The sequence below is a fragment of the Staurois parvus genome, unplaced genomic scaffold (genome assembly GCF_062004578.1).
Source record: "Staurois parvus isolate SC_StPar_1 unplaced genomic scaffold, SC_StPar_1.0 ptg000226l, whole genome shotgun sequence".
Classification (NCBI taxonomy): domain Eukaryota; kingdom Metazoa; phylum Chordata; class Amphibia; order Anura; family Ranidae; genus Staurois; species Staurois parvus.
Genome location: NW_028318022.1, coordinates 6,928,240 through 6,953,628, shown reverse-complemented (window position 1 = coordinate 6,953,628; position 25,389 = coordinate 6,928,240). Strand labels below are relative to the sequence as shown.

Sequence of the window (25,389 nt, the reverse complement as noted above, 5' to 3'; positions counted from 1 at the left end):
CTATCCTTCCAGCCCCAAGTCCAATCTTTAACAAACTCGTGCAGACTCCACCTCCGCAACATCGCCAAAATCCGCACGTTCCTAACCCCAGAAACCACTAAACAGCTCATCCACTCCCTCATCATATCACGACTCGACTACTGCAACTCCCTCCTCACTGGCCTGCCTCGCCGCTGGCTATCCCCGCTTCAGTCGATCCTGAATACGGCTGCCAGACTCATTCACCTTTCCAACCGCTCTGTCTCTGCCACCCCCCTCTGCCAATCCCTCCACTGGCTTCCGATTGCGCAACGGATCAAATTCAAAATCCTAACGCTGACGTACAAAGCTGTCCACCATACTGCCCCGAACTACATCACTGACCTAATATCCAAGTACCGCCCAACACGCACACTCCGCTCCTCACAAGACCTCCTTCTCTCTAGTTCCCTGGTCTCCTCCTCCCATGCCCGCCTCCAGGACTTCTCCAGGGTGTCACCCATCCTCTGGAACTCCCTGCCCCAACCCATCAGATTATCACCTACTCTCCTCTCCTTTAGGCGCACCCTGAAAACCCATCTCTTCAGGGAAGCCTACCCCACCCTCTGCTAACTTGCCGACCTCCTCCACTCTTCCTACCACTCCATCCCCCACAGCTATCTCCTCCTGTGCCACCACCCCCTCCCTCCTAGATTGTAAGCTCGAAAGAGCAGGGCCCTCAATCCCCTCATGTTTTGCATTGTATTGGTATTGTTCTGTCACATGTTCTGTCCCCCTTTGTAATGTACAGCGCTGAGCGAACTATTGGCGCTTTATAAATACTGTATAATAATAATAATACTTACCTGCTTTGTGCAGTGGTTTTGCACAAAGCAGCCTGGATCTTCCTCTGCTCGTGTCCCCTGCAGGCTCTCCTGGCTCCTCCTTTCTGTTGCTTGCCCCCATAGCAAGCAGCTTGCTATGGGGGCACCCACTGCTCCGTGTGTCCATTCACATGGCACAGAGGATTGGCCTCTCTCTCTCTCATTGGCTAACTGGCTGTGATTGACAGCTGCGCAAGCCAATGGCTCCCACTTGCTGTCTCAGCCAATGAGGAGGCAGTCCCAGACAGCCGAGGCTGACAATCACATCGCTGGATCACGACGGAGCTCAGGTAAGTATTAAGGGGGCTGGGGGCACTGCTGCACACAGAAAGTTGTTTACCTTTATGCACAGAATGCATGGAGGTAAACAAACCTTGAGCCTTTACAACAACTTTAAGCCCTCAGTGGATGAACATAAAACATATCCTGACACCTGAACCCGCTTTTGCAACTTTGGTATGTGCTAGTAAAACTGTACATTTCTTTGCAAGTACTTTGTGTACCCTGGTAAATTATTAGTAAAAGGGCAAATGTTCTGCCTTGCAGAGAAAGGCATGGTAAGTCCATAGTGGTGATAAAGTCAACTGCAGGGAGACCTCAAGCAATTCTGATGACTAGTCCTTTGCCCTTTACCTGCCTTTTTGGGCACAGCTGCCAGAGTTCAGCTGCCTTCTAAAATTTGAGGAGTAAAAAGACATCAAAACATGATATCTCAAGTAAATTCCTTCTGCTTGTCAAACACTCTCTGTTGCCTGGGGCTAAAAGATGTATTAAACGGAAAGGCCACAAGTCATGATTGCCCAGCCATGTGTTATATGACAAGATAAAGTATGGAGATATAAACTGGCTTCCTATTTGGCCAAGAAACAAAACCAGCGGCCAGTTGTGGATAATAGCCATGTATGGCACTCAAAGGTACAAGTTTTCTTCCTCTATTTAATCCCCACAAAATCTATTTGCTTGCTCTTTCAGGCTGTGTATGGCCACCCCAACTCATGACACCTGTCAAAAAAAGCAGAAGGTGGTTTGAAAGCTTGCATTTAAATTCATGGATTTCACATTTCTGCTTTTTACTAGCTTATCACAGGATGTCAAAACAAATCAGAGCCAACAAGGCGTAAAATTTGTCTAATTAGAAAGGGAGCCAAATGCTGAAACAAAAGCTACCTAATCTGTACATCTGGAAGTGGACAGAAAACATTTTCCCGCAATTTAAAGTCTGTTTATTATGCACAGGGCATGCAAAAATGCTGGAACGAATGTTTAAAAAATATGTATAGCTGGCATAGCCTCAGACTCAGAGGATAGTCTTATAACATTCAAACATGTTAGATGGTCTGTTGCTCTTCCAGTGAAAAAAAGTGTCTAGAAAGTATATGATCACATTGACAGCTCATAAGTAGAGGGTAACATTATATAACATCTAAACTGCCTTGTTGCTGGAGAGAAAAAAAGTGTAATAGGTCCTAAATGAGGATACAGAATACAGTGAGGATGATGTATTACTAAAGAAATGGAGCATGTTCACTCTGCAAAGTGTCAGTTACACTGTACTTGGACTGGTTACACACAGCTTCCAGCAGAGGATTCTCATGAAGATATTTTGTTTAGTAACACAACCCCGCTATGGGTACCAAGTCATTAGTCCTGAGTAGTTTGGTTTTGATGAAGAAAGTATTTCCACAGAAATCCTGTTTGCTGTATCTTTATGGGCAGTTTTTAGCCCCTGGAAAGTAGGTTACCAAGTGAGTAAGTGAGCGAAAAACACCCATTAAGCATATTTTTTTTTTAGGAACTCCATTGAAGTCTATTGGGACCAAAGCTCTGCCCCAAAGGAAGCTTGGGTACTTTTTAGAGCATCAGGCTTCAACTGACACTACACTCACATGTGGACAGGCACTACTGATTGTAATGGAAAGCCTAGTGTTGAGTTTTGAAGTACTTCTGGTGAAACTTCAAATTGCTCAGGTGTGAACATGGCCTGAAGCATTATGCTTTGAACAATCAGTACATACACAGGCAGGCTTGTGGCAGAGGAGCACACAAGTTCAAGTACTAAGCAGATACACCTGACACTGGCCTTATCTCAGGTGAAGACACAAAGACGTAAGGGAACAAAAACATGAAAAGAAGGAATATGTACTATAAGGGTCCTTTCACACGGGCATTCTGTTTTTTTTCTTCAGTTCAGTCACATTTTTCAAAGAAACATGGATAAGTTTACATCTGTTTGATTTCACATTAGCATGCAGCTCTGCAATGTGGAATCACCTAAAATCACCCTTGGAAGGCCACGCCACCACTGCCTTCAGGAAGATCTTGCGGTATTATCATACTATGCATTCACAAGATGAAGAAGGAATCACACCCTTCATCTTGCACATGCACTATACAAAATGAGTATAGTATACTGTTAGTGAAAAAAAAACACAAAAATTACCCTCCCCAACATGTCAGTGGAAGATGTTTTTTGCCCAGCTGATGAATGTAAGAAGGTGGCATGCATGGTTTTGCCTAAACGCATGTACAGTAGTACATTACAGCTTGCAGAGGCACAAGCAGTGGGCCATGGCAAGAAGCATGGGAGAAAGAACCTGCTGATGACATTCTTTGTTAAAATAGGTGGCATTGGAATGATTCAGGGGGGGGCAGAATGAAAAATGGCAATGATAAATAAAAATCACAAGTGTAATAAAAGCGCCACACCCTTAATACTTTAAAGCAGCAATTCTACCTCAAAGAAACCAAATAAATTTCTTAGTGCTATAACTTAAATAAAGGAATGCGCTAAAACCACAACTATTCCTAATTTAGTGTAGAAACATTAGTGCAAAAGATATATATATCTATTCTCAATTAATATCAAAAAATATCAAAATTATGTGCAAAACTATTTTTTAGTGCATAAGTAATTTAAATAATTAAATTTTTGAATATAAAAAAAAAAATGTCCAATTCTGAATTTCTTCAAATGTCCAAACAAATCCTTTTCAAATTCAGGTGCTCTCAAAGAAATTGTGCCAAAATCCACCACCAAAAGTAAAGTTGGGTAACTCACCAGAGCTCCATGCTGATCAATCTCTAGATCAGCAAAAAATGCTTTTTGCTCTGGGAGCAGATGCAATAAATCAACTTCTCAGGTGTGATGATCAATAGCTACACAATCATCCATAAGGTAGGTATCCACCACTCAATATAATGGTTCCAGGAGCATTATATCACTCTCTCTTTTTATATCTCTCCACCGAAGTCATGTTTGGGAATGAAAGAGAAAATCATGGTGCAGCCAGTTTTTTTATAAAAGTATCCAACAATTTAATAAAGATTTACACTCACAAAAAGGGTGTCTTCACCGACACCAGTATAACAGCATAAAACAGCAAATGGTATAACAGTCTCCTGTTCCCCGCACACTCACTACAGCGCTCGTGACTTAATTTTCTCCACAAACGTCAGCATCCAGCAAGCCCTACTAGTTTCGTCATGAATGACGTCTTCAACCGCCCCTTGAAGATATAATGAGAGTGATATAATGCTCCTGGAACCATTATATTGAGTGGTGGATACCTACCTTATGGATGATTGTGTAGCTATTGATCATCACACCTGAGAAGTTGATTCATTGCATCTGCTCCCAGAGCAAAAAGGGTTTTTTGCTGATCTAGAGATTGATCAGCATGGAGCTCTGGTGAGTTACCCAACTTTACTTTTGGTGGTGGATTTTGGCACAATTTCTTTGAGAGCACCTGAATTTGAAAAGGATTTGTTTGGACATTTGAAGAAATTCAGAATTGGACATTTTTTTTTTATATTCACAAATTTAATTATTTAAATTACTTATGCACTAAAAAATAGTTTTGCACATAATTTTGATATTTTTTGATATTAATTGAGAATAGATATATATATCTTTTGCACTAATGTTTCTACACTAAATTAGGAATAGTTTGTGGTTTTAGCGCATTCCTTTATTTAAATGATAAATAAAAAGCTGTGATGTCTGCAAGTACTTTTTTGCCTGCACATTTTTAACAACTGTGCTCAATTTTTAAAGTGTGTGGTCCACTTTAAACACTTGCCCTCTGGAAGATTTACCCTTTCCTGAACAGGCCATTTTTTGTGATACGGTACTGTGTTGATTTAACTGACAATTGCGCGGTCATACAACGCTGTACATAAATGACATTTATGTCTTTTTTCCCCCCACAAATAGACCTTTTTGGTGGCATTTGATCACCTCTGCGGTTTTTACTTTTTGCACTTAAACAAAAACAAGACCGACAATTTTGAAAAAAAAAAAAAAATTTATTTTCTACTATAAAACATATCCGATAAAAAAAATAATAAAATTTCTTTAAAAATTTAGGCCAAAATGTATTCTGCTACATATTTTTGGTAAAGAAAAAATCCCAGTAAGGTATATATGGATTAGTTTGTGCAAAAAAGTTATAGCGTCTGCAAACTATAGGACATGTAATTGTTTATTTATATTTTTATACTAGTAATGACAGTGATCAGCGACTTATAGCAGGACTGCGTTATTGCGGTGGACATTTTTACACTGACACTTTGTGGGAACCAGTGACACTAATACAGTGATCAGTGCTAAAAATATGCACTGATCACTGTACTAATGACACTGGTTGGGAAAGGGTTAACATCTAGGGCAAGCAAAGGGTTAAATGTGTTTTTAGCTATGTGCCTGGTGTACACTAGGTGGTGCATGTACTAGGGGAAGTAAAGGATCGTGTTCCCAGCTTTGCAGGGACACATGACCCTTCGCTTCTTCACCTGTCAGAACAGAGCTCTACCTTATTTACATAGGCAGAGCTCTGTTCTTTCTCCTGGCCGACGATTGGCGGGTGCTGGTGAACATCGGTTCACCTAGAGTTGCAGAGCAGCTTCTGCTGTGAGTGTTCACAGCAGAAGTGAGAAGCTGCTGGCACGCATGCCCCCCCTATGGCAGAAGTACAAATTCAAACACGTATGTACATACACACACACACACACACACACACACACGCATATATATATACACATACACACACATTAAAGAAACCATTTCAAGACCAAAAGAAAAAGTAAGCAAACACAGCATAGTAATTACACTACATCACTAGGGTGTCCATTCAGAGTTGTGAGGGCACGCTATTGATATAGCAACCAGGGCATGCAGTAGAAAGACCCGGGAACGTTGAAGTTTCTAACCCTGAAAAAGTATAAAGAATGGCGCCAACTACTATGCTGCATTTGTGGACTTTTTTTTTTTTTTAGGCCTCAACGGGTTCTCTTTAAGGTCTCTGCAAGTCTAGAATAAAACAGTGAAAAAAGCAAACCTACACACTAACAAACGAAGTATTGTTACTATGAAGCACCTACTGCCCCTACAAAAACCAACAATATTTTCTAAATGTGTTTCCCAAAAGAAAATATGACTGCTATTCTGGCTGGGTGTGTTTACAAAGCTTATCTCCACAACAATAGCTTTATAGCAATACAGCCATGTAGTGTGCATCTCCTGTGTATTGCTGAGACTGATACACAAGTGATAACACATTAGCTACCAGCTCAAGATAAGGGACACTGGAAAAGTCACAGTCCCACGCTGCCTGGGGCACCAAAACATGTTCTGTGTTGTACTGAGAGCTAGCCAAACACTATACACAAGTCTGCTTACACTGTAAACTGTGCAACAACAAGATCATTCAAAGAGCTTTGCCATCTGCGTGACAAGTAGGTTAGCTGGTGCACAGCTGGGCATCTTTTGTGACTTCACAACAATTACTGCATGAAACCACTAAGGCCAAACATACTAAATTGGAATATGTGACAAACTATGGGAAACTTTAACAGCAGAATATGATATAGTAGTTGTCACTGCCAAATATCAATTTCCAGGGACACTACCAGTGAGCTGAGCAGGGCCAACTAAGTAATTCATGAGTTGAGCTAAGACAACTAAGGCAGGCCATAGATCAGGCATGTCCAAAGTCCGGCCCGCGGGCCATTTACTGCCCGGGGGTCGGTTTTATACGGCCCTCAAACAGCCCTCCCTGCTCTGTGTAATGTGGCCCTCCCATGGCCCTCCCTTCTATGGCAGACAGTCTTCTGCTTGAGAGCAGAGGGCAGTGCGCATGCCTGACTGCGGCGCGTTCTCCCTGGTCAGTGTAAATGCGGCTGTCACACGGCCCTCCCTTCTGTGGCAGACAGTCTTCTGCTTGAGAGCAGTGCGCATGCATGACTGCGCCGCGCTGGGAGCGACAGAGGGCGGTGACGTCAGGGCCGGGCTTCCAGCGTGTTTCTCTTCCCCTCCCGGGTGCCGAACAGAGACTTCAGCTCCAGCTACCTTTTTCACCCTTCACATTAGTGCAGGTAAGTTTTTTTAAATTTATTTTCAATACATTGTGAAAACTCAGCTGTCAGTTGATCTTAATGTTAGGAAATGAAAAGTGTGTCGTTTGCAATTAACTTGGCATAAAATAATTTATTTGCATTTAATTGTAATGGTTCAAAGAATGTTCGGAAAAATGTTCGGCCCTCCACCATGTTCACTTCATCCAATCTGGCCCTCTTTGAAAAACGTTTGGACACCCCTGCCATAGATCATGCAATGTTCTTTCTGTCCACCAGGGGTGGAAGTATACACTGAATGTGTGGACAGGGGAATTGTTCCCAGAGATGTTATTGTGTTCTGCGGAAGGGGAGCCTTCCTTCCTTGCTGACAGAACACAATGATTAGTGTTGCCATCTATAGTGTGACAGGCTGGTTGTACACATGTCGGTTGATAGATCAACTTGTGTACAACCAGGTTGCCCAGACATGGATCAAATTTCAGCCAGTCACTGCCAAACCAGCCAAATTTCAATCCATTTATGGCCAGCTTAAGTAACATCAAAGGACCACATTAAAGTCTGTGCTTTATTAGGGCTCATGAACACAGATGTATTTGCCTGTACAACATATAAAAAACGGCACTCGGAAGTCACAGCACACAGCCAGTAACCAGTCAAAATCAATGACAGGCTGAACAATGCAGTTGCTGTACGCACATCTGAGTAGTACTCACATACTGGGTCAATCGCCCTGAACGCAGAAAGTCCATATTTAAGCATATGTCTCTATACACATATGGCTCTGTACATGAGTACTACTCTGATATGCTCAGAGCTGCTGCATATTTCGGCCTGTCATTGATATTAACATCCTGCTGCCAGAGAGCTGTATGCTCCACCTGCGAGTCCCATGCCCATTTGCATTTGTGTGAGTCCCATTTCAAAGGCAGCTTCTGAAAACAATATTTAGACTACCCACAAAGCAATAATGCCTTGTAGTGAATAGGATATGCAGAGAAAGAAGTTTTACTGCGCAGGTAAATTAATGCTTCCAAAAAACTGGGACAACATTTCTATGGGCAACTTCATACTTTTATGCTGGCCATATGCATAACACATTACTGACCATTGTAAGCTGTGGAGTGAGAGGCTCCAGATGTGTGAAAGGGCCAAACAGACAGTCCTACAATGTGACAGACAGGGATCTGAGCAGAGGCTGGGCTCCGTATGTTCATTTAAAGCGGCAGCTCCGTTTGGGACCGCATCTGATGTCCGCAACTCCCCTGGAATTACCAGACAACAAAAAGCCATATGAAAAGAGCTGGGACTTGTAGTTAAAGGGCTTATGCATATGGCCACCAAAAAAATGTTTTTTTTTTCCACAGATCTGAATGCAGTTCTATTAGTTTCTACGGGCCCATGCCCACTGTTCCTCAAGATCAGTAAACTTCCATTCACATCCATAAAATCCAAAAGGTAAAATATCCATCCTAGGTCAGTATATTACACGTATTCATATAAGCACATGTAAATGCATGTATGTGCGCTTATGCATGTATATATAATGTAATGGATGTAGAATTTTACATATCTAAACGCTGTACAGATGTTTGCACATTTATATACGTTTAAATGAGAGGCACTTTATGGACCATTTCATGCATTTTATTTTATGCAGCATCTTTCAGCAAGCCTGATCCTGCAAAGACGTAGAGTCACAATAGCTATGCGCATGTACCCTAATATTTGCTGCATGCAGCTATTGGAGCACCAATACTTTTAGCTCTGTATATGCTGTGTGCTTCTAGAAATTGGATGGTTGAGACTTGTGGTTCATTACCTGCTGTGTTCTGCTATCAGAATGTTGGTTCTTGTAGTTCTTTACTGGCTGTTATTGGGACGCTCAGACTTGTAGTTCTAGCCATGGTGTGCAGTGTTAAACCCTTTTCCACCCTTGTCATCAAGTTGATACTTTGCTGATTTCCGATTACCAGGTGGCACTCATAAATCCTTGTACCAAACCAAAGAATTGTTCTAGTGTGGGTGTACCCAGTCTCACTCTGGAACCACATGAGACATCCCCAAATGACTGTCTAGGACACCAAAAAGTCATTTGACTCCAACTTGTGGGCAGCACAGTGGCTTAGTGGTCAACACTTCTGCCTTGCAGCACTGAGGTCCTATGTCTGAATCCCAACCAAGACACTACCTGCATGGAGTTTGCTTGCTGGCCCTGTGTGCATACGTGCATGTGTGTGTAGGTATATGAAATAAGTACCTTTGATTGTAAGCTCCTTGAGGGCAAAGCCTGGTGTGAATGTACAGTATGAAAATTGTTGGTGCTATATAAATACCTGTCATAAATAATAACTTGTTACACCCTAACCAAAGTGTACTGAATTACCTTTAATAAATACTCTGCACATTAGATGCCTTGTGATTGATCCCAGTGTTCTCCCAGTTTGTCATACAGCTAATTTCAACTAGCTTTTTTAAAACAATGGCGCACACAACCTACTACAATCTCTGTTATAAAGACATTATGGGAAGAAGTTACTAAAACTGGAGCAAACAGAATCTGGAGCAGCTGTGCATTGCAACCAATCAGCTTCTATCTTTCATTTTCAAAGTTTAACTGAATACGCAAGCCCTAGAAGCTGATTGGTTGCTATGCACAGCTGCTCCAGATTCTGTATGCTCCAGTTTTAGTAAATTCCTCCTATTTGCTTTACTGTCATTGATTTGTAATGAAATACTTGCTGAAACAGAAGAACATTACCATGGGTATGACCACCATTGGTGTAGGTCTCTAAAGTCAAATTCAAGTGGCAACTATAACATTTGAGGGAAAAAAAACCCTTTAGATCAGCCATTCTCAGTAAAAATTGAAAAAAAAAAAAAATCCAGTGTATATATATATTGCCATTTGTAAAAGCTAAAACTTTCACGTAAACCAATTAATTTACATGTATTGGGATTTTTCTGAGCAAAGACATGTCGCAGAATACATTTTGGCCTAAATTTATTTTTAATTTTTTAACTGTTTAATAGCAAAAAGTCAAAAATAATGTTTTTTTTTTTTAAATTGTCAATATTTTTTTTTATAGCACAAACAAATAAAAAAAATGCACAGGCTATCAAACACCACTGAAAGAAAGCTCTATTTGTGGGAAAAAAGGACAAAATTTCATTTTGGTGCAGCGCTGCACGACCGCACAAATGTCAGTTAAACTAACGCAGCACTGTAACGCAAAAAATGATCTGGTCAGGAAGAAGGGTAAATCCTCTGTAGGGCAAGTGGTTAAATCTACATTCACACTTTCTTTTTTTGTTTCTTGAATGCGTGAGTTTATGTTTTCGAAATATGCAAAAATCGCCTGTTGTACTGCATCACCATTCATTGCTCATGGCACCCCAAATAAAAAAATGTCTGCTTGTAATGCGAAAAAACGTGCATAAAAAAACTGCACGAAGCTCGATGTTCAAGATGTTTCAGAAGCTACTGTTCACAAAATGCTGTGAATGCAGACTCAGCTCTCGCGAGCTGACCTCCCATTTACCCTAGGTTCACACCAAAGTGTTTTCAGCAGCATTTTGTAGAAACGCACTACAGTCCATTTCAGGGGTGGACTGACAACTCATGGGGCCCCCGGGCAATAGGGGATCATGGGGCCCCTGTGTCCTTTTCAAAAAAGCCTATGAAAAAGGTACCAGGGGCATCTCATGGGGCCCCCTACTGACCCTGGGCCCTTGGGCAGTGCCCGAGTTTCCAAATGGTCAGTCCACCCCTGGTCCATTTAACATGTTCACATCTCCGTGTTTTCATCCGGTGCGTTTTTTGGAAAGGGTCAGGGACTTTTCTGAATGCAAAAAGTTGCATTTTTGGTTCTATGGACTTCAATGAAATACTGCAGAAAAGCAGGTAGTGTGTTTTGCTGCATTTTTGTCACGTTTTAAATCTGCCTAGCAACAAGAAAAAAAAATGCATCAAAAACGCAAAGCAGAAACAGATCAAATGCAAACTGCATAGGTGTGAACCTAGCCTTAGACCTGATTCACCCTGTGAATGGTATTCCTGTTTGATACACATTCAATTCAGTGCCAGATCACACTGATGCAGTGTGAATTGATGCGATTTCACAGTGCGATTTGTATTTTGACAGGTGTGACCTTAATGCAATTTCTGAAGGGGGCTAGGCATAGCTAGAGATAAAGTTTGCACCGCACCCACACTAAACTCGCACAGGACCTTTTTTTTTTTTTTAACCGGATCAAAATCGCATTGCATTCATGCCAACTGCCTTCCTAAAAAAAAATGTATTTTCAGATGACATGCTTTTCGGAGCACATTGCTGTGAACCAGGACTCAAATGGGCTAAATTTCAAAGCACCGTACCAAAAGCAGAACACTACTAGGAAACGCACAACCGGATTGCATGGCACATGTGACCTGGTGTAGGCAAATTCACTGCGTTTGCAACCTGCATTGGGGGTGTTGTTAGCTTAACATTGACACCTGCTGCAGATCACAACTTCAGTACATTCTGATGACGGTGCGGGAAATTCACACACATTGCAAGTTTCCCACACCGTGTTCTATAGGGTTAAAGTTGTGTGCATAGTTCTGGAGCCAACTCCACTTAGCAGAGCCAGCAGCATGACACCGATGATCTTCCCTGCTGTCTGCAGGGTGGCATTCTGACCACCACCGTGAAGAGGGAGCATGCTCCTTACTGGCTACCAATGAGAGGGCCATTCCCACTGATCGCCACTAATTTTAGCGGGGGGACCTGATACGTCAAGGTTTCCTCTGGCATAACAAGGCTGTTTTAGATTGTAAGCTCCCAGGACCCTCTTGTATTGAACTGTCTCCCTTACTGTTGGTGTATACTAATAATAAACAAGACATAACATTTGCAGTGGCCAGCCATGCTGAGAGGCTGGCAGGAAAGGCTCTTGCTCAGGAGTGGTTACCTGCAGCTCAGGCTGAGTGTGGTTCTCCTCATCAGGTGAATCCTCTATGAGAACTTTGCTCTTGTTCAGCTTCCACATGGTGCAGGCTCCCAGGCTGGCCTGTGTAGGGAGGGCGATGGTGGGGTGCAGGCACACACAGCACTCCTCTGCCACTTACACTTTATACACGGCACAGCAGTAACTCCATCCTGGAAACCACAGACCTTCACCGCTCACTCCACTTCTCTTGGAAGTAATCATCATCATCACCAGCACCGTCCTGGGGAGGAGGGGAGAGCTGCGAGAGGAGGAGGAGGAGGAGGAGAGGAGGGAGGAGGAGAGATGAGAACCTGATAACAGGACACACGAGAACAATGCATGGAATGAGGGGACACCGGTGACGTCACGGCCGGGGGGTCAGAGCTCAGCACTCACCTCATCTACATGCTGTGTCCTGGAAGATGGCGACCCTCACTGATGGGACCTGAGAAGAAAGGAGAGGAGGGCATGTAAACAGATACTGGAGAAGGAGGAGGGGGCGGCTAGGGTGGCATTAGAGGGAGAGCTGTGGTGTCCTGTTTCCTTTCTATCGCCTCACCCGCCACCGAGAAACTTCTTCAGTGCGCGGTATACGCCGAGCCCTGCCCTGGGCACGGCGCCTCCTCATTGGTGCCCGCTGCTGGGAAGCGCTATATATAGAGCGGGCACCAGAGACCTCATCTTCCCGGACACACGGCCCCTCAGGGGAAGCCAGACCTCGGCTCTACCTCCGCCTGTGTACTACACAGCAAACCATCCTACCAGGGGCGGACTGACAACTCATGGGGCCCCCGGGCATTAGGGGATCATGGGGCCCCTGTGTTTTTGCCCAAACTCAAAAAAGCCTATGAAAAAGGTACCAGGGGCGGACTGACAACTCACGGGGCCCCCGGGCAATAGGGGATCATGGGGCCCCTGTGTCCTTGCCCAAACTCAAAAAAGCCTATGAAAAAGGTACCAGGGGCGGACTGACCATTTGGAAACTCGGGCACTGCCCGAGGGCCCGGGGTCAGTAGGGGGCCCCATGAGATGCCCCTGGTACCTTTTTCATAGGCTTTTTTAAATTTGGGCAAGGACACAGGGGCCCCATGATCCCCTATTGCCCGGGGGCCCCATGAGTTGTAAGTCCGCCCCTGCCAGGGGCATCTCATGGGGCCCCCTACTGACCCCAGGCCCTCGGGCAGTGCCCAAGTTTCCAAATGGTCAGTCCGCCCCTGCATCCTACACACATTTCTACCCCAACTATCATGGGACTGCTGATAAAAAAAAAGAGTCTTTTTGTAAGTAAACTAGAAGTTATGCTGTGCTATACTAAAGTGTTTACATGTAGTGCTACCCTCACAGGAGCCGCTTAGTAACTTGGGTTCTCTGTACTACTTCTCAACTCCAAGAATGCCCTCAGTGCCTCTGACACGTCCGCTTGAATGAAAGTTACTGCAAATGTGGAAACAGGTTACCTTTAACCGCTTCAATAGCAGGCACATTTCCCCCCTTCCTGCTCAGGAAAGTTTTCAGCACTGTCGCACTTTGACAATTGCGCGGTCATGCGACACTTTACACATATGAATTTTTTTTTCCACACAAATAGGGTTTTCTTTTGGTGGTAGTTGCCATTTGTTTTTGTTTTTTTTTGCATTACAAAGAAAAGGAAACCAAACATTTTAACCACTTCAAGTGCGGACACTTTCACTCCCTTCCTGTCCAGGCCAATTTTCAGCTTTCAGTGCTATCATACTTTGAATGACAATTGCGCGGTCATGCAACACTGTACCCCTATGAATTTGTTAGCATTTTTTTGAGACAGATAAAGCTTTATTTTGGTGGTATTTATTCACCACTGGGATTTTTATTTTTTTTGCTATATAAATGAAAACGTCCACAAATTTTGAAAAAAAGTGTTTTTCTTTAAATATTTTGCAAAATAAATAGTATTTCATCATCTTGGCCAAAATTTATTCAGTTATCTTTTTAGTAAAAAAAAAAAACAAATTTATAACCGAAAATTATAATTTTTTAAAAATTATTTTATTTTTTTATATTAATATTTAAGGGTTTTTTTCTACATACTGTCACCCTAGCAGTACAGTGTCATCATGGTGACACTATACTACTTGGGGGTGATGAAGATTTTTTTTTTGTTACACTGATTGCTTTTACACCCATAAAGGCTGTAAAAGCAATCATTTCTCCTCTCTGGCTGCATTCTTGCAGCCATTGAGAACTACTGTGTGAGCTTTGATTGGTCACAGGTTGTCACATGGTATAAGGCTGTTGTGAATAGCCTTGTACCATGTGACCTCTGTGATCATTCACAGATTTCACTAGTAGTAAGCAATGATGTCAGAAGTGAGATCTTGCTTACTACTCTGCATGTGATCACTGATTGGCCAATCAGTGATCACATGATCGGGACCTCGCACAGAGGTCCCATATGACGATCAGTGTTCCACTGTGTCCGGAGAACACAGCGGGCACCAGATCGCGGTGCTGCGCGCTCCCAGGGAGCATGCACAGTCCATAATGGCAGGTGCCGTTTATGAACGGCAATCCGCCCCTGGAGTGCCAACGTCCAGCCGTTTATATACAGCGGCCGGACGGCAAGTGGTTAAAAAAAAAGGTTTTCTTTGTTTAGAAAATGTAGCAAACAGGTAATTTTTCTCCTTCACTGATGTGCGTTGATGAGGTAGCACTGATGAGCATCGATGAGGAGGCACTGATGGGCACTAATAGACAGCACTGAGGGCACTTACTGGCGGCACTAATGGGCGAAGATTGGCAGCACTGTTGGCCATTGATGGGCACTTTTGCGGCTGTACTGATAATCTAGATTAATCAGTGCTCAGATTATCAGTGCTGATGTCTCCTGCCTTTAACTGGCAAGTGTATTTACATGGTGATTACCTGTGTTTGGATACAGCTGTTCACATGGTAAAAGGCCGCTGTGATTGGCCTTTTGCCATGTCACGTGATCAACTATGTCCAAAGGACACAGCGATTGCAGGGTGCACACCGCTGGGGGCGTGTTCTGGGACGACATCATATGACGCCCCCTAGAACTGGACGACTGCACTGTAGCCGTGATGTGTCTCTTGCGCGGTCAAGAAGTGGTTAAGGCTTCATGCACACTAACCTTTTTTTTAAGCTCCTAGAAGCTGTTCTTAGCATTTCTTTTCTGCTCTTAGAAGCTAGTGTTATCCTATGTGTTCATGCACACTACTTTAGGCTATTAGTGTTTTTTGAGCTTCAGCGTCTAGGTCTAGGAGCATGAAAAAAAAAACATTTTTTTTGGCAATGATGAGGCTGCACTTATCAGTGCCCTGATGATCAATGTAAACCATGTACTAACAGTTTTGCCAGTTATTGGCTTTCCTTTCCTCACAGGTACAACGTGTGAGGAAAGGACTGCCAATAACCAGCAAGTCTGTTTACAAGTGATCAGCTGTAAGTGAACACAGCTGATCACATGGCAAAGGGCTGATGTGATTTGCCCTTTACAGCGATCACAGAGCGTGCGCATGGATGCCCCCCTCAGAACTAGACAACTGCAATGTAGCCATCTTTTGGCTATAGCATGGTCAGGAAGCAGTTTACTTGGTTGTGAATTAGTATCAGGAAATCGACACAGGGCCATTTATTCGACGTGTGTTTTGTAACAAATTGATTTTCAGATGAAAATGTAATTATTGGAGATTCAGATCTATACAAATCTCTCAATGTACATAGTAACGAATGTCATTCATTCTGAAAAAAGCTATAACAACATTAACAAATGCATATGTATCATTCAGATGATGTCAAATGATGCTAGAGTAGTTCAGGCCCATGGGGAAATGAATTCAGTTTTCACATTTGTTTGATCATTTGGATTCGAGTAAATTTGTGATTTAAATTGAATTTGTAATTGTCACAGTCAGTCAGTTCAATTCCACAGTCTAATGCAGTTCTTAGGTTTGAAAATTTCAGGGCTGCCAAATTTTGCATTATATTTATTCAATTGCATCTGAAAATATCGAATAGTTTAGATATATGTATAACAAATCCACCCGAAATATTGAAACAGAAAACTAATACAGTGATTGAAAAGTAACTCCCTTTTTTTAAACTATTTATAAATGTTTTATATGAAGTTACTTTTTTCTCAATTCTTTAATGTTTGTTCCTTAATCTATGACAATTAAATCTGTGATACCATGAATGCCGAAAGGTATCTCACTATGCTGCAAGATGAAATCTGGCCAGTTGTCAATACCTGGGAGAATATTGAAGACTTGATTTTTATGCAAGATGGTGCTCCTCCACATTTTGCTATGTATTACTCCATCACTCAAATGAATACTTCAATTTTCTGCGTGTCTGGCCATTTAAATGTGCAATCTTTGGTCTGCACGTATAGTTTACACAAAAAAAGGTGCCCCCTTGGTGTAGTATAAAAGGCAATCAATTTTATTGAATTAAAAATCTTAGAAAACATAAAATACAATGTGCAAAAACTACTGACAGCGGTGCTTTCGCTCTCACATCACCTCCATTCCAAGCTTCCTGTCGCCTAGCTCTGCCTACACACATATCATCACAGTCACATGACTTCCTCAGTAGTTCCTCACTGGCGAGAACTAAAGTAAGTATTGCTGCCTTTAGTTCCGCTTTAAGACACCTATTAGGTAGCCCATTTGAATGGGTCTTTAACAATCTCCAATGTATGTTAAAATATACCAGCATTTCATGTAGGCAGCCCAACACATTGCAGGGCCTGTACATCCACATCAGTGCATTGTGTGCTGTGCAGGTGCGTGGACTGATATTGAATATGTGTGTTGGATTACCATTGAGAGTGATGACAAAGGCTGCCATCCTTTCGAAAATGCTAATTTCTATGTTATTAAATTTAGTTCTCTGGCTTTAATACAGAGATATTGACCTGGTACAAGAATGCCGGTCATTAATGTAAAAAAAAAAGTCAGAAGTCCTTATCTAGATTTAAAGGCCTTTGATACAATTGTTCTTTAAGGCTCTGTTCACATCATTGCGTTTTTTAGTGCTTTTTACAGAAACACGCTACAGTCCATTTAACATGGTTGCTTATGAAACAGCTTTTTTTGAGCTGCTGCATTTTTGGAAAGGGTCAGGGACTTTATTAAAGGCGAAAAGCAGCGTTTTTACTACAATAGAGTTCAATGGAGAAGCTGCTGAAATGCATGGTAGTGCATTTGTGCTGCATTTTGCATTTTTATTCTGCCCAGCAAGAAAAACAATTGCACTTAAAAAAAAAAGCTTGACAAAATGCAGTAAAAATGCATCAAAAACGTGTAAAAAATGCATGTAGAAATGCATGTAGAAAAACACAAAATGAACTGCAAAAAGCAATGCAAAATGGACAAAAAGCAAGCTGCATAGGTGTGAATGGTGCCTTAAGCACTGGCTTGCCCCCAGACTAAAAGGGTTTAATGCTTGTTTAGATCTAGGGGATAAGAAAAAATATTTTTCAGCATTGCGATCCTTCAACTTTTCATGGAAAGGATGGCAAATAGAAATGGGCAGTTGAAAAAAAAAGAAGAAAATCAAGATTCTCAACTACAGGCCTAAAATATGTGAGGACTGATTAGGAAAGGAGCATGGAAGAGAATTTGGAAAGGCGCTAATGGCTAAGGTGGATTGGTGTACTATGTAATCAATCTTGCTATTTTAGTACTCTACAGGATCCTGAACTGAGAGCAGAGGAAGGGTGGATTCAGTTAAACAGGGTAGTGTGTTAAAAGCCATAACAAATATTAAACACACAGGACATGAGGTAACAGAGCCATGGATATATACTGGATAAAATTAGCATGGTTTACTCTGTGGGTATTCTGTTTCAGCATTTGTTTTTTGGTTTTGAAGCAGTATAAACATTATTTGGCTCCTGCATCATTGGTTGTACTCCAAAGCTGGCAGTGCACTAAGCATTATCTGCAAACACTATGATATGGCTCAAACATCTCTGTGTATGTTTAACAGAATAGGTAATCGTCCAAATGGTCAGACAAGGAGCACCTGTAACTTGCAGTTTACTAAACAGATTCAAAGTTAGAAGCAGTAATGCAAAAACAAGACAAGAATGGCAAAGAGCATGTATACACTGCAGAATAATACAAAACAGATTAAGAAACCTGCACAGACACGGACTTCACAGCAATGTCTCTGTGCACAGCATACAGGTGAAACTCAAAAAATTAGAATATCGTGCAAAAGTTCATTTATTTCAGTAATGCAACTTAAAAGGTGAAACTAATATATGTGATAGGCTCATTACATGCAAAGCAAGATAGTTCAAGCCGTGATTTGTCATAATTGTGATGATTATGGCTTACAGCTCATGAAAATCCCAAGTCCACAATCTCAGAAAATTAGAATATTGTGAAAAGGTGCAATATTCTAGGCTCAAAGTGTCCCACTCTAATCAGCTAATTAAGCCATAACACCTGCAAAAAGTTCCTGAGCCTTTAAATGGTCTCTCAGTCTGGTTCAGTAGGAATCACAATCATGGGAAAGACTGCTGACCTGACAGTTGTGCAGAAAACCATCATTGACACCCTCCATAAGGAGGGAAAGCCTCAAAAGGTAACTGCAAAAGAAGTTGGATGTTCCCAAAGTGCTGTATCAAAGCACATTAATAGAAAGTTATATGGAAGGGAAAAGTGTGGAAGAAAAAGGTGCACAAGCAGCAGGGATGACCGCAGCCTGGAGAGGATTGTCAGGAAAAGGCCATTCAAAAGTGTTGGGGACTTTCACAAGGAGTGGACTGAGACTGGAGTCAGTGCATCAAGAGCCAGCACACACAGATGCATCCTGGACATGGGCTTCAAATGTTGTATTCCTCTTGTCAAGCCGCTCCTGAACAAACAACGTCAGAGGCGTCTTACCTGGGCTAAAGAAAAACAGATCTGGTCTGTTGTTCAGTGGTCCAAAGTCCTCTTTTCTGATGAGAGAAACTTTTGTATCTCATTTGGAAACCAAGGACCCAGAGTATGGAGGAAGAATGGAGAGGCACACACTGCAAGTTGCTTGAAGTCCAGTGTGAAGTTTCCACAGTCTGTGTTGATTTGGGGAGCCATGTTATCTGCTGGTGTCTGTCCACTGTGCTTCATTAAGTCCAGGGTAAACGCAGCCATCTACCAGGAGATTTTGGAGCACTTCATGCTTCCTTCCGCAGACGAGCTTTATGGGGATGCTGACTTCATTTTCCAGCAGGACTTGGCACCTGCCCACACTGCCAAAAGCACCAAAACCTGGTTCAATGACCGTGGGATTACTGTGCTTGATTGGCCAGCAAACTCGCCTGACCTAAACCCCATAGAGAATATATGGGGCATTGTCAAGAGAAAGATGAGAGACATGAGACTGAACAATGCAGAAGAGCTGAAGGCCGCTATTGAAGCATCCTGGTCTTCCATAACACCTCAGCAGTGCCACAGGCTGATAGCTTCCATGCCACGCCGCATTGAGGCAGTAATTGCTGCAAAAGGGGCCCAAACCAAGTACTGAGTACATATGTATGCTTATACTTTTCAGAGGTACGATATTGTTCTATGTACAATCCTTGTTTTATTGATTGCATGTAATATTCTCATTTTCTGAGATTGTGGATTTGGGGTTTTCATGAGCTGTAAGCCATAATTATCACAATTATGACAAATCACGGCTTGAACTATCTTGCTTTGCATGTAAAGAGTTTATTTCATATATTAGTTTCACCTTTTAAGTTGCATTACTGAAATAAATGAACGTTTGCACGATATTCTAATTTCTTGAGTTTCACCTGTAGTCTCTATAAGACTTTATAACAACAGAGAGTTTACCTGAGAATCACTACTTAACCACTTTCCCTCTAGAGGATTTACCCTCCTTCCTGTCCAGGCCATTTTTGCTATACGGCACTGTGTTACTTTAACTGACAATTGCGCGGTCATGCAACACTGTACATTAGTGAAATTTATGTCTTTTTTTCCCCCACAAATAGAGCTTTATTTCTTTTATCACCTGTGCATATGTAAATGTATTCTGCTACATGTGTTTGCTGAAAAAAAAATCTCAATACGTGTAAATTAATTGGTTTACGTGAAAGTTATAGCGTCAACAAATGGCGGTATATATACTGGAATTTTTATTTTTTATACTAGTAATGGCAGCAATTGGCTACTTATAGCGGGACTGTGGCATCCTTCTGACACTGGGGAGAGGGGGGACTTATTGCCACTGACACCCCAATGGCACTAATACAGTGATCAGTGCTAATAAAAAGCACTGACACTATACTAATGACACTGGGCAGCAAAGGGTTAACATCTGGGCCAAAATGTTAACTCTGTGCTGTGCTGTGTTTTACTAGGAAAATATGCTGCTGTGTATTTCAAAACACAGCAGCATGTTATTGCTGGCAGGAGAGAGAACTGCTTACACATAGGTCTCTCCCGTGAGTGTTACTTGGCGATCGCCAGGTGTTGGTGGTGAATCTCCAGCCGGGACCTGGAGATTGACATCTGTAGCCACCAATGGAAATGCAAATCACGTGTATATATATATATGTGATTTTGCGTAGCCATACCGCCTTGCAGTACTTCTGCTATAGGGCAAAGGGGAAGTGGAGTTCTGCCCCCCCCCCAAAAAAAAAATCAAAAGTCAGCAGCTACAAATACTGTAGCTGCTGACTTTTAATATCAGTGCACTTACCTGTCCAGGCATCCAGCGGTGTCCTCGCCTGACTCGATTCTTCAGTCAGCTATCAGGTGCTGGAGCTGCCATCTTTACTAAGGGAAATCTGCAGTGAAGCGATGTGGCTTCACAGACATTTTCCTACTTTGCATGCGTGAAGACCGCTGTGCTTTGTAAATGGGCTGCATTCTTCTGGGTCTTTGAGGAAGGGGGGGGGGCAAACTTCTGGATCAGCTCGCCGCATCAAAACCAGGTACCTGCTCCCCCCCAAAGGTGCCAGATCCAAAAGGTGCCAAATGTGGCAGCGGAGGAGGGGAGGAAGCAGATAAGTGGGGCTTCCCCTTTTGGGTGGAATTTTGCTTTAAGTAAAAGAGTACAGAACACAGCTACTTATAATTATCCTCAGACAAAGGGACACTCCACCAGAACTGCAGTACTCTGGTGGCAATAGGGGAGATACTCCCCACAGTACCTGGGTCTTTGGGAGAAGCTGCATCCTATAAGTCTCTAGTCTCGCTGTCCGCATAATAGTTTTGACAGTGGGGGGCTATTCCCCTGGCTGCAGATCACTTGCTCATCTACCTCTGCCTTATCAGGTGTGGCCTCTCTGAACTGCTGGGGAGTGAAGCTGAGGAATTTATATTCCTCAGGCATCCAAAAACAACCTAGGGAGTTGTGGGAAAAGAAGTTATGGTGGTCTGCATCTGAGCACGATGTGTAAATGGGCAATCCGTTACATATTTTAAAAATGGAGCGAATGATCTGCATCACTGTCCTATCCAGAAGAACTTTTACTATGCTGGAAAACCATTTCTCTCCTTTTATCATGACAGAGAGAGTGGCCCTTTGTGCATGATATTGTAATAATTTGAAATAATCAGTAACAAGATGTAGCAGTCACAGGCAATTGATTCAAGAACAAGCAAATATTGTTGGCTACATGATCAGTTTGCTGGTAATCTTTAGATCACCTTTTTTAAAGCTGGAATATAATGTAAACACAATGGGAGAATTAAAGTGATTGTTAAAGCTAGAAGTAATGAAAAAATAAATATGTTATACTTACTTGCTCTGTACAATAGTATTGCACAGAGCAGCCCCCAACCTCCTCTTCTGGGGTCCCCCGCTGGTGCTCCATGCTTTTCTTTTTCGTGCTCCACCATAAGAAGTCTCTTCCTATGGGGCAGACATGCTGGCTCACTCCTGATCCAGGCTGTGTGCAAATATAGACACACACAGCGTGACTCGGCCCTTCCCCCTGTTCTCTGCTCAGAGGATTTGACTGATAGCAGCAGGAGGCAATAGCTCCTGTTGCTGCCCAAGTTCCTGTTAGAAGAGGAAGAGAAGAGAGAGAAAACCTTAAGGCCCCTTTTACATGGGTGTTCTGTTTTTTTCATCAGTTCAGTCATGTTTTTTCCAAGCAAAAATGGATCAGTTTACATCCATTCTTTCATCCATTTACATCAGTTTCCTTCATCCATTTACATCAGTTTTTTCATCTGCTTACATCAGTTTTTTTCATCAGTTGTATTGTCTGTTTTTTGTTTGTTTTTTTATGGAAGAAAAATAGGGTTTTCTTCTGTTAAAAAAAAAGAGATGTTAATGGATACAGACATTAACGGATGTAAACAGATGATCATCTGTTTACATCCACTAGTCCATAGAAATACATGAGTGCCCGTTTTTCATCTGCAAATGAACAGATATAAAAACGGACATACGGAATGCCCGTGTGAAAGTGGCCTACGTCAGGAACAGGGATGGACCTCTGACAGGTTCAAGTAAGTGTTTGGAAAGGGGGGAGGGAATTCGTAAGTGGAGTGTTTTTTATTTCTGTGCAGGAAATGCATTTGGGTAAAAAACCCAGGCTTTAGAACCACTTAAACCACCTCCCGCCAACCATATAGTAATATGACGGGCGCAAGGTGGCTCTCTCGTTCTGGGAGGACGTCATATGACATCCTTCCATTCTCACTGCGCATGTGTGGCTCAGGGAGCGTGCGACGATCGGCGGTGCGCTGTGTCATGCGGACACAGTGTATCACCGATCACGGAAAGAGCCAAAGATGTCGGCTCGGTCATGTGACAGCTGTGTCCAATCACAGCTGATCACATGTAAACAGGGAAATGCCGGTTATCGGCATTTCTCTCCTCTCGAGCTGTCACGCTGACAGCTCGAGAGGAGAGCCGGTAATCGGCTTTCCGTGGAGGGGACATCTACACTGATCATCAGGGCACTGATGATCAGTGTGGCCCCAGAAGTGCCATCTGTCAGTGTCCATCAGTGCCTAGTGCCAGTGCCCATCAGTGCCACATATCAGTGCCCATCTGAGCTGCCTTTCAATGTCACCCATCAGTGCCACCTATCAGTGCTGCCTATCAGTGCCAGTCAGTGCTGCCTATCAATGCGCATCAGTGCCGCCTATCAGTGCCAGTCAGTGCCTCCTAACAGTGCCAGTCAGTGCCGCCTAACGGTGCCAGTCAGTGCCGCCTATCAGTGCCATGTATCAGTGCTGCCTTTTAGTGCCCATCAGTGATGCCTGTCAGTGCCCATCAGTGCCACCTACCAGTGCCTCCTCATCAGTGCCACCTATCAGTGTCCATCAGTGCAGCCTATCAGTGCCCATCACTGCAGCCTCATTAGTGCACATCAGTGAAGGAGAAAAATCACTTATTTACAAAATTGTATAACAAAAACTAAGAAATTTTTTCAAAATTTTCAGTGGTTTTTGGTTTGTTTAAGAAAAAATAAAAAACCCAGAGTTGATTAAACACCACCAAAATAAAACTCTATCTGTCACAAAAAAATGATAAAAATTTCATATAGGTATAGTGTTGCATGACCGTGCAATTGTCATTCAAAGTGCGACAGCGCTGAAAGCTGGAAATTGGACTGGGCAGGAAGGGGGTATAAGTGCCCTGTAGGCTAGTGGTTAAAGCTGAACTCTAGGAGTTATTTGTATTGTGTACATAAAGTACATTGATCCAGCTTGGCACAATGTGAGTATGCATTACTCATAACTAATGGACCACTGTGGAAGCTGGAAATCACTGTAGTAGTCGGTGCAAGTGGTAGCCATGATCCTCCAGTTTCTGTTCAGGATTTATGTGAGTGGCTGCCCCACTGCACACTGAACATAGGGGGGTCCCTCGCTCAGCACTGTTGTCATTCCTAGAATGTCTTGTATTTTTTTTTATGAAAACAAGGCATTGTCTGAATTGACAAGATGGGGATTGTGACATCTCCTCTCCATCTTGCCCAATCAGAGAACACTTTGTGTTCTCTGAAAGGAATACAAGAAGTTCTAAGAATGATGGCGGTGCCAAGTGAGTGTCCGCCATGGTCAGTCTGTAGTGGGGCAGCCACTTGCATAGAACCTGAACAGGACCCAGACGATCACAGCTATCATTGTACTTCATAGAGATTTTTAAAGAAAACCTGTACTGAGGAAGTATGGGGAGTAACTCTCCATAGAAAATACTAGATCCCAACTGTTATGCTGATGCTATGAATTTGTTAATTTCTCAGTAACTGACCTGGAAAAGTATGTAGATTAGGAATTCTACTTTACTCTAAATCCCCTGAGCTGCAAGCTAACTAAACAAGACAGTCAGGCAACCAGCAAAGAGGTAAGCAATGCAGTCTCTGTTTTTCGCTTAATACTGCTTTCTTTTGGACTTGTTTACACCAGGTGTGTTGAGCCAAGTTAATGAGCTTTGATCAATGCAGGCTTAGTGCAAGGATACACAGAAGAGGATTGTTTTCCTTGTGCCCATTTACACAGTATGAATCCTTTCACACTGGAGAGCTTTAGATACATTTCCATTGACTTAAAATGGAAGGTTCCTTTTTGGTGAGCTTTTGTAAAAACTGCACCAAAGATGTAGCATGCAGGACTTTTCAAAGCTCAGTGCATCTGTCACATATTATTTAACAGGTAGTAATTTTCATGCGCTTTTGTCACCCTGGAAAAGTACAAAAGGGCAGCAGTGTGAAAAAGGGTCTTCAGCTGTGTTGGCATGTGTTATGTAAAAATGCAGCAAGTCTACAGTTTTACATAGTACATCTCACAAAAATGCATTTCAACACACTGCAACAATGTACTGTTGTGCAACACACCGCAACAATGTGCTGTTGTGCATATAAGTGAATAATTGTCATTTTACGGCATAAAAAAACAGAGCGTTGCAGTGTAACAACAAATCACACCTCCCCTGCACAATGCACACTAGAGCGGGTATGACATGGACCATAATGTGAACGGAGCCTTGTTGGACCCTGTCATGTTATTGCTTTTGGTCAAATATGCTAGCAGGAGTTGAATGCAATGCAAGCAAAAGTAGAACAATGTATTTGTAAGGGAAAGTGGGGCTAAGTTAAATATGATTATAGCAGTCATAGATAGAGTGAGATGAGCTTGGTCGTTCTGCGATCTCATTTCTAACAGGAGTGAGCCCAGAAGTGTTTGGATACTAGTCAAACCCACCTGAGATATCCTTCCATGAAGCTATCACTGCGGACCACCAATCATAA

At 42.6% G+C, this 25,389-nt stretch overlaps 1 protein-coding gene across 4 annotated transcripts in view; it reads right to left on the bottom strand.

Annotated features, from left to right (window-relative positions):
* The window catches only part of TDRP (testis development related protein), a 185,648-nt gene that overhangs the window by 99,537 nt on the left and 60,722 nt on the right, over positions 1 to 25,389 (bottom strand). For 2 of the 4 annotated variants that reach the window (XM_089679538.1, XM_089679539.1), the window contains 2 exons: positions 12,564 to 12,612; positions 12,150 to 12,426 (listed from right to left, as the gene is read on the bottom strand). In XM_089679538.1, coding sequence (XP_089535664.1) covers positions 12,150 to 12,227 — 78 coding nt within the window. In that variant the 5' untranslated portion in view covers positions 12,228 to 12,426; positions 12,564 to 12,612. The other 2 variants (XM_089679540.1, XM_089679537.1) reach the window with 2 other exon arrangements.